The sequence below is a fragment of the Desmodus rotundus genome, chromosome 4 (genome assembly GCF_022682495.2).
Source record: "Desmodus rotundus isolate HL8 chromosome 4, HLdesRot8A.1, whole genome shotgun sequence".
Lineage (NCBI taxonomy): Eukaryota > Metazoa > Chordata > Mammalia > Chiroptera > Phyllostomidae > Desmodus > Desmodus rotundus.
The window spans coordinates 19,765,084-19,774,965 of NC_071390.1; the positions used below are offsets into that span (position 1 = coordinate 19,765,084).

At 56.1% G+C, this 9,882-nt stretch overlaps 1 protein-coding gene across 5 annotated transcripts in view; it reads left to right on the forward strand.

The window, feature by feature from the left end:
* SH3PXD2A (SH3 and PX domains 2A) overlaps nt 1-9,882 on the forward strand; it is a 227,841-nt gene that overhangs the window by 160,954 nt on the left and 57,005 nt on the right. For 3 of the 5 annotated variants that reach the window (XM_045191383.3, XM_053922098.2, XM_053922096.2), the window contains 2 exons: nt 2,788-2,832; nt 9,566-9,697. In XM_045191383.3, coding sequence (XP_045047318.2) covers nt 2,788-2,832; nt 9,566-9,697 — 177 coding nt within the window. The remainder of the gene's footprint in view (nt 1-2,787; nt 2,833-9,565; nt 9,698-9,882) is intronic. The other 2 variants (XM_071221156.1, XM_053922097.2) reach the window with 1 other exon arrangement.

A 9,882-nucleotide genomic window follows, 5' to 3' on the forward strand; every position in this document is an offset into this window, starting at 1 on the left:
CTGGGTCAGGGAGCAGTCCCAGCCAGTGCTGTTTGGGCACACAGGGTTTGTGTCTCAACGTTTGTACAGGGTTTGTGTCTCAACGTTTGTACAGGGTTTGTGTCTCAACGTTTGTACAAGGGTTTGTGTCTCAACGTTTGCACAGGGTTTGTGTCTCAACGTTTGCACAGGGTCTGTGTCTTAACGTTTGCACAGGGTCTGTGTCTCAACGTTTGCACATGGTTTGTGTCTCAACGTTTGTACAAGGGTTTGTGTCTCAACGTTTGTACAGGGTTTGTGTCTCAACGTTTGTACAAGGGTTTGTGTCTCAACGTTTGTACAGGGTTTGTGTCTCAACGTTTGTACAAGGGTTTGTGTATCAACGTTTGTACAGGGTTTGTGTCTCAATGTTTGTACAGGGTTTGTGTCTCAACGTTTGCACAGGGTTTGTGTCTCAACGTTTGTACAAGGGTTTGTGTCTCAACGTTTGTACAGGGTTTGTGTCTCAACGTTTGCACATGGTTTGTGTCTCAACGTTTGTACAAGGGTTTGTGTCTCAACGTTTGTACAAGGGTTTGTGTATCAATGTTTGTACAAGGGTTTGTGTATCAACGTTTGTACAGGGTTTGTGTATCAACGTTTGTACAGGGCTTGTGTATCAACGTTTGCACAGGGTTTGTGTCTCAACGTTTGTACAAGGGTTTGTGTCTCAACGTTTGTACAGGGTCTGTGTCTCAACGTTTGCACATGGTTTGTGTCTCAACGTTTGTACAAGGGTTTGTGTCTCAATGTTTGTACAGGGTTTATGTCTCAACGTTTGTACAAGGGTTTGTGTCTCAACGTTTGCACATGGTTTGTGTCTCAACGTTTGTACAAGGGTTTGTGTCTCAACGTTTGTACAGGGTCTGTGTCTCAACGTTTGTACAGGGTCTGTGTCTCAACGTTTGCACATGGTTTGTGTCTCAACGTTTGTACAAGGGTTTGTGTCTCAACGTTTGTACAGGGTTTGTGTCTCAACGTTTGTACAAGGGTTTGTGTATCAACGTTTGTACAGGGTTTGTGTCTCAATGTTTGTACAGGGTTTGTGTCTCAACGTTTGCACAGGGTTTGTGTCTCAACGTTTGTACAAGGGTTTGTGTCTCAACGTTTGTACAGGGTTTGTGTCTCAACGTTTGCACATGGTTTGCGTCTCAACGTTTGTACAAGGGTTTGTGTCTCAACGTTTGTACAAGGGTTTGTGTATCAATGTTTGTACAAGGGTTTGTGTATCAACGTTTGTACAGGGTTTGTGTATCAACGTTTGTACAGGGTTTGTGTCTCAACGTTTGCACATGGTTTGTGTCTCAACGTTTGTACAAGGGTTTGTGTCTCAACGTTTGCACATGGTTTGTGTCTCAACGTTTGTACAAGGGTTTGTGTCTCAACGTTTGTACAGGGTTTGTGTCTCAACGTTTGCACATGGTTTGTGTCTCAACGTTTGCACATGGTTTGTGTCTCAACGTTTGTACAGGGTTTGTGTCTCAACGTTTGCACATGGTTTGTGTCTCAACGTTTGTACAGGGTTTGTGTCTCAACGTTTGCACATGGTTTGTGTCTCAATGTTTGTACAAGGGTTTGTGTCTCAACGTTTGTACAGGGTTTGTGTCTCAACTTGCACCTCAGTGTTTCCTCCCCAGTGTCCCTGCTGCAGCCAGCACTGTGCCCCGTGGGAGGGGGTCAGAAGTTCAGCAGAGAAAGCACCTGCCGGGTGTTCCCAGGCCAGGCTCCATTTCTGGCTCTGCCACTCTGTGCTTGTGGGAACTTGGGCTGGCTACTGCCCCTGTCTGAACTCGAGTTCCGCCCCTGTGAAGTGGGGCGGGAAAACACATACCCACGTCAAGGAGTTGTCCTGGGGAGTAACCGAGCCGCTGCCCACCAAGAGCAGACTGTCGGTGTTTATTACATGCTGACCCTCTAGAAATGTTCACACCGTTGACGAGGCTAAGAGCTTCCCACCTCGTAATGTTACTGTCTCATATCTCACGGTCATAGGTTGTTTGAGGTGCTGTGACTTCGCTTCTCTCTCTCGGCAGGAGGACAACTTTTAACCTCATTTCACAGATGAGGAAACTGAGGCCCGGGTCAGACATGACTTCTGAGCCTGGCATAGGGCCCTCACCTCCCCTGGTCACTAAAGGTCCCTGTCCTTCTGGGTTGGAGTTGAGGTGTGAGACTCTAAAACGAGGCATCTTCCCACTCTGCCAGGGTCTGTCCTTCCTCCTCAGAGCATGGGGCTGGGACAAGGGCTAGAGAAGATATGGAGGCCCCGTGGTGTGGTGCCCCAAGCCGGGAGATGGCCTTGGGCTCTCCAACCCTGATGTTCGAAGCTCCAGGTTTCTGCTGCTGAGCCTGCCGGCCTGGTGAGGGTCCGTGGAGCCACCAAACCCTGTGGGGTCAGCCACCCACGTGGCCAGAGAGAAAGGTCCAGCCTGCCTTCCCCAGGGCAGTTGTAACCCACGGGCCCTGTTCCAAGCAAGGATTGTGTGGGCTTCTCTGAGCTCCAAAGGACGCCTGCGTTTCGGCAGACACCTCATTATCCCTGTCCCAGCCGGCCCTGTCCCAGCGCCTCTGTAATCACTCCAGCCCACGCCCAGCAGCCCGCCCAGGGCCAGGAAATCACTCCCCTCCCCTCCCCCACCTTCCGCTGGCGGCTCTACTGGTGCCCGAAGCCACTCAGGCCAATCGCCCAGGGGACCTCCTGCCTGCCTAACGGTCCTCTCTCTTCTGACTCTCCTCTCCTGTTGCTGCTTGCTCTCGGGGACTTGGAAGTGTGGCTCTCCAGCTGGGCTGAGTCTCCCAAAAAGGACGTGACAGGTACTGCCCAGTGTGCATGTGAGTGCATGTATGTGAACATGTGCGTCCCAGACATCCGTGTGGGGGAGCCGGAGCTGCCGGCCCCTTGCCACATGCTTCCCTGAGATGTGTAGCGGCCATCTGTCAGCATGCCCAGCATCCTCTCTGCCTTCCCTTGCTCCTCTGCTGCCTGTACTCTCTGCCTGTCTTTTGACCCTTTTTAGGTCTCAGATCCAGCTTTGGAGTCTTCTGATTGGCAGCGACCACACAGCTCAGTGTGTAAGCAAATGCACTCCGGACCCGGAGCGTGTGGATTTGAATCCCAGCTCTGCTGCATCCTGGGCTGTGCTGCCTTGGCTGGGGTATTTAACTGCCCTAGGTGGGCACCGTGCCACCTCATGGGGGGCCTGGCACACAGACAGTGTGTGCCTATCATCATGTTCGACAATGAACTCAATTGGCCCTCCCTGTGAAATGGGCTACAAGGATTGTAACCTCCTTCCAGGCAGGCAGTGACCTCTGAGGCAGAGGGCAGAAGCCGGGTTCCCAGGGGTCTGCACTGGAGCACTGCAGGGAGCTGCAGCGGGGCATGGGGACTCTTGAGACTGGTGGAGGTCACCACCCCCATGCCCCAGGGGTACAGAGAGAGGAGCTAGCTGCCTCTGGCTTCAGGGGGCTTCCCAGGCTTTGGGCTGCCAGGCCCAGGATGGCCCCCAGAGACATGGGCCTGTGCCCTGTGTCTCTCTGGGCAGAACCGGGCCGTGGGTCAGGGGCTTGCCTTAGTCTTTGAACTTGCTGGACAGTTGCAGAAAAACCTGGACAGCAGGGTTCTTAGCTGCTAGAGGAAGATAGTGGTGGGCAGATGATAGGATTTCCAGGAGGCTTTTCTAGGACCCCCTCCATTTCTTTCTTTCTTCCTCTCTTTCTTTTCTTTCTTTCTTTCTTCCTTTCTTTCTTTCTTTCTTTCTTTAAGATTTTATCTATTTATTTACTTTTTAGGGAAGGGGAAGGAGGGAGAAAGAGAGGGAGAGAAACATCACTGTGTGGTTACCTCTTGTGCACCCCCTAGTGGGGACCTGGTCCACAATCCAGGCATGTGCCCTGACTGGGAATCGAACTGGCTACCCTTTGGTTTGCAGGCCAGTGCTCAATCCACTGAGCCACACCAGCCAGGGTGAGCCCCTCCATTTCTGAGAGTGCTACCTGAGCCCCCTCCCCCATTTCCCCAGCCCAAACCTGAGAGCAGGGTCCCAGCCTTGGAGATTGGGGAACAAGGCAGAAGGGTCAGAGGGAGCTGGGCCTGCCCCAGGGATCAGAGCCCCAGGCTGAAACCCTCCTGACCACAGCTGTGGGCAGGGACTAGGAGGTGGGCATCCTGAGAGGGGGGACCAGGGCAGGAGGCAGCAGTCAGGAAGACAGACCCCTTGCCTGACCCAAGGCCCTAGCAGTCCTTCTGGTGTTGCCTCTGATGAGGGCCTGGGCCTGAGCTAATAACTGGGCTCCTGTCCCTTTTTCCCCTCTCCTCGAGCCAGTGAGCCAGAGCCCACTTGGCCCACAACAATACATTTTATTCACCAAACGTATATATAGCCTGGCTGTCCAAGGGCCTGTGGAGAAGCCGGCAGGCTGAGTCTGGCCTGGGAGGAACCAGTTGTGAGGGATGGAGGGACCTTGGTAGGATGCCCAGCGTTTGGGGAGCAGTCACAGAAAGTGTGGGAGGCATGGGGCATGGGCCACCTCAGGGCTTGGCTTCTCGGGAGGAGCCCAGCTGTTAGGAGCGAGAGGCTGAGGGGAGGCAGTGGGCCCCAGGGGAAACCAGCCAGACTCGGAGTCTGGGGTTGGAGTCTTAGGTGAGTCTCCAGGTCTCTCTGGCCCTTGGTTTCCCCATCTGGGATGTTGGAGTGTTTGATGAGACAGGACACTCAGAGGTAAGGGCTGATGCTGGGATCCTTGAAGGTGAGGGTCTTCGAGTGGTTTTGCCTGGTACCCCTGCCCCCAGAGTGGCTCTCCAGAAAGCAAGTGCCCGCTGCCTGCCAGGAGGGTCTTGCTCCAGGGACACAGCCTCAGCCACCCTCTCCTGGTGCCTGTGGCTCTTGCCTTGCGATGCCTGCTGGTTCTGAGGCTACAGAGGAACCTAAACCCCTCCTGCTTGCTCCCCAAACTTCCCCTGCTATTTGCTTTGTAAACACTGTTTATGGGTTACATAGAGCATTAACCCCATCACCTCATCCCATGCTTGGAACAACGCTGTCAGGTAGGTCCCGTCACTGTTCCTGTTTACAGATGAGGAAGCTAAAACCCAGAGGGGTTCAGTGCCCCCCCAGGGTCTCAGAGCCGTTGGGGCCAGGGCAGGCCTGGACCTCAGACCCTTAGACTGCATGTGCTTTTGCACCGTGCATCTCAGGCAATTGCTTGGTCTAGTGCCGTACCCTGGGGCACTGGTCCTGGGGCACTGGTCCTGGGGCATCTACTGTCATTAGGGAGACTCTTGTTTAAAGCACGTGGGCTGGTTGGGCAACAGTGTCCTACAGAAAACTCAGGACAGGAGCAGGCAGTACGGCTAGAGCGATCAGGCAGCTCCTGGAGGGCAGAGGTAGTTGGAGGGTGTGGGGGTTGGTAGAAAGGAAGGCATGCGGGGAAGGGGGAACAGCTACAGCAAAGGCTTGGAAAGAAGAAACTGCGAGATAAGTGTGGCTGGCTCAGGGTGATGCCCGAGGCATGTGTGGGGAATGGTGAACATTGCCTGGAATAGGAGGGTGGTGTGACAGGGGACTTGTGGAGTTCAGATTGTCAAGAAAGACTGAACTTGAATTTGGCCCTTATTCCATAGGCCACAGGGACCCACTGAAGGTGTTAGAGCAGTGGACTGACTTGGCAAAAGCCTCGTTTAGAAGTTGAAGTTGGCAGCCAAGACCAGGCAGGAGCCAGGGATCTTTCCAGGTGGTAGCTGGAGGAGTGCAGGTGTGCGGCAAGGGTGGGCAGAGCCCGGGAGCTGCGAGCCCCAGCGGATCGAGCCAGGGGCTCTGAGGAAGGCACCAGGGCCCATCCCTGGATGAGATTCTTACAAAGCCCCCTTCCACCCTGGGAGGAGCTCTCCTCCCCAGAAGGGTCCAGCCCTCCTCCATGCCTCTGCCAAACCCTTTCCCTCAGAAGACAGGAGTCTCCCTCCCCTGCCCCTCCCCCTCCCTGGGGCCAACTCCTTCAGCCCCTAATTTTCCAGGCTTTGGCTGGGAGGGGATCCAGCCTCAGGGATGACATCACCCACCGGCCGGCCCGCCCGCTGAGTGGTTTCTCATCCGGATACCTGCTCCCAGCTCACACCCACCAGGGCCGCCCTGGGCAGGCAACACCCTAAGGGGCAGATGCCAGAGTGAGCAAGCTGGGAGCCTGCGTGTGCTGGGGGAGGGGAGGGCAGCCAGGAAGGCAGAGTGTCTGTGTGTCCATCTTTCCATCCCCCAGCAGTGCCACTGCCTGTCTGCTGTGCTCTGGAATGCCCGGAGAACATTGCTTTAACTTTTCTACCTGTGTCCCAGAGAGTCAGTCTTCAGGCTCAGGCCAATATTCTGAGGGGCTGGGGGGAAGGAGTATGTAGATTTTTCCCCTCTTTGAAATCTTGTCTCAGATTTCCTTGGCTTGGATTGCAATGAGCTGATGTCTCTCCATCCCCCAACACCCCTGCTTGTCCTCTCTGGCAGCCTCTGCCCCTTGCTCCTCTGTGCCTCTGTTTCCCATCTCCCCCTTCTCCCTTCCATGGTTTAGTTGTCTGGTTTTCCCACAATTCAGAAGTGAGGCTCTACCTGGTTTATCTGTGTTGGCTCAAAACAAACCCTTAAGTCACTTTATTCATCTGCCTGCCTGTTCATTCATTTCACAAACGTTAGTGCCAACCACCTAAATGGGCACAGTGGTCCGGTCAACCCATGTGGCGAGAGTCAACAAGGAATGCACATTCCAGTCTTTCTTAAGCACCAACTGTGTGCCAGGTGCCTGGGGGTAGGATAACGCAGGGCCCCTCCTTGGAAACCAGGGATCAGGGGCTCCCTGCGGGCCGGCACAGTGCAGAAGTCCAGAACACAAGCTCCAGTGTCAGTTGGGCTTGGGATCAATCCCAGCCATATGACCTTAGGAAAATCGCTTTCTCTCACGAGCCTCAGTCTGCCCGTGTGTAAAATGGGGCTGTAACAAGACCTACCACACAGGGTTGTTGTGAGGATCAACCCAGACGGCGAGATGGTGCGGTCGGCACTTGGCGTAGTGCTGCCCACGAGTGAGCACTGATGAGGCTTGCGGTTCATTCTCGGGGTAACCCGGGGCCTCCCAGGACTTGGAAGATGTCTAACCTGCTGCTGGGGAACTCCTCTTCTGTGTGTATCTTGAGTTTTCCTTCCCCATAAAGTAGAAAGGGAACTCCTTTTCGTGCTGGTTGCACTTAGGAAGTGCTCTTAGCCACAGAAGCACTGATGGGCCCCCAGGGGCCCGATGGGAGGCAGTCTGTCAGCACTGTGCCCAGCGCCGTGTCTGTCCTGCTGGCAGGGGCGGGTGCAGAGCTGGCGCTATCTGAGTGCAGAGCCACGCTGGCCCTGCTGCCCAGCTGTGGGTCGCATTTCTGCCTGAAATACTATCCTGGGCTATGTGCGTGCATGTCCCCGTGGCAGGCCTCAGCTGGGACAGGGTCCCTCCTGGGTCTGCAAGGGGCTGAGCTGGCATTGCGGGGTCCATGCCTGGTGGAAGACAACTGCCAGGGTCAGTGGGTTTCTTTCCCCTTTGTGGCCCCCACCCTCGGTTGGGTAGGTCCTCGGCCATGGAGAGACCCAAAGACCTAAGCAGTGCTTCTCCCCCGGCTGTAAGCAAGAACCACAGGAGAAGGTGGGATGTCTAAAACACACCCCAGACCAATTGAATCTGGATCCCTAGGGGTAGGGCCCAGGCATCCGTACTCTTTAAAGGCCCCCAGGTGGTTTCGTTGGACGAGTTGTGGACCATTGTGCTAGAAGGGTGGGATGTCTGAAAACAGGAAGGAGGCAGGTCTGTAATCCAAACAGATGGGCTTGAACCTAAAACACAGAGAACTTGGTGGTTCTCCCCTTAGCAGCTCTGTGAGCCGGGACCAGCCTCTGGGCTTCTCTGGGCCTCTGAGCTGTCTTTTGTGCGATGGGACGCTAAGAAGCTTGTTAGGCTAACAGGGGACAGTGTCCGTGCCTGCACAGAACACTGGCCGAGTTCGCCTCAAGCATACAGGGAATGTGGCTGCAGGCTGAAGCAGCAAGGGGGCCGTGTAGAGCCTGGGAACCCTCTAGATGTTTCTATCGCCAGACTGGTGGTGTGAAGCCCACCGCTTCCAGGAGATTGGCAGATGCACAGAGTGGGAGAGGCATGGTTTGAGAAGGGCACTGGGAATTCCTTTTGGTTTGGGAGGGCCTCCTGTGGGAGGTGACCCGTGGGACTCTGGTTTGTGAATCCTTTGAGCTCCTTGCAGGGCCTGTCTTTGGTGTTTTCTCCCCACCTCCACCCTAGTGATGGTGGTGGTGATAGTGAAGCACAGAGAGGCTTAAGCAGCATGTTCAATGCCACACAGCCAGTGAGCTGAGACGGGCAGCCAGTCTGTCCACCTTCTAGTTCAGTGCTTGCTTAACGAATGTTGCACTGGTCCCGTGACTGAGGAGGACAGAGAAGTTGCCTGCTCTTTGGTAGCCTGCCCTCCTGTTAAACCCCACCTCTTGACCCCTCAAGCTCCACGAAACTGCCAGAAAAGGGCCGCCGCAGGCTTCTAGGAGCTTGACCACACACCCCAAGGCAGGGGGACACTGAGTCAGTCTCCTGGGAGCCAATGGGCAGCAGCCAGGCTGAGCCAGGGCCCCTTCCAGAAGAAGGTCTGGGAGAGCCGGCCTGAGGCTGCTCTGTGTGTGCCAGGCCCTGGGCTCCGTGGCAGCACCCCACTGAGCCCAAGGGGCAGGCAAGGAGCCGAACTTGAGGAAAAGTTGCAGGAGGGGGGGTGCGAGCTGGGCTGGCCTGCTGCTGGCTTTCTTCTTGGGTTTCAAGTAAACAGTCTCGGCCCTCCTCCCCCTCCCCTGCCTCCACCCCCGGCTCCTCATTCGATGGGTCTCATGTGTTTCTATTTAAGGGTTGCAAGTAAACCCCAGTGATTGGCGGCCTCAAACCTTCTTGACTTCTCGCCTGGGCCCAGGCTGTGGAGACGGTCTCTCCCGCTCTCTCCCTCACCCTCCTGAGGGGAGGACTGCCGACTCTCTTTCTCTGGGTTTACAGGGCTTGGGGGAGAGGCAGGAGCCCTCCTCCTCGCCTTGCCTTTCTCTCTCTCCTCTGCTCTGGCCTCAGCCCTCATGGGCCGCCCACCCGCAGCCCTCCCCTCACACCCCTGTCGCCGAGGGGTCTGGAGAGACCACGTCCGCCCCAGGCCTCTCTGCCTCCCTCGTGCTGGGCTGTGACTAACTCTTCGCAGCAGCAGGCTTTTCCTCTGAGTTTCCTCCGTCTCTGTCTGTCTCTCTCCTGCCCGTACCCTCCCTCTGCCCCCTGGCTCCCCATGTCCCCCGGCCCCCGCGGTGCAGCGGGCCGGTGTGGGGCCTTGCTATATGGCCTGTCCTTGGGGCCCAGCGAGCTGCGAACCCTGGCTGCAGGCAGCCCCTTGGAGCGGCGCTGGCGACAGAGCAGCCTCCCCCGAGGCCGATGGACAGGGGGCGCCCCGGCCGCGGGGCCATGGCTGGCCGCTGGCTCACCGCGTGCTTTCTGCCCTCGCCAGGTGCCGACACCAGCGCCGAGCCCATGATCCTGGAACAGTACGTGGTGGTGTCCAACTATAAGAAGCAGGAGAACTCGGAGCTGAGCCTCCAGGCCGGGGAGGTGGTAGATGTCATTGAGAAGAATGAAAGCGGTGAGTGTCCCGGCCGGCCACTCGGGGCTCCGGCCCGGCTCCTTGGATGGACGGCTGGTTTTTGTTCCCTTCCTCCTCCCCCACCTCTGCAGCTATACGTTATTTCCATCTGGCAGGGAGAGGGCTGAGGAGGCTGAAGTTTCCCCTGTTGGTTTGGGCTACAGGCCAGCAGTTTGCCTGGTGGT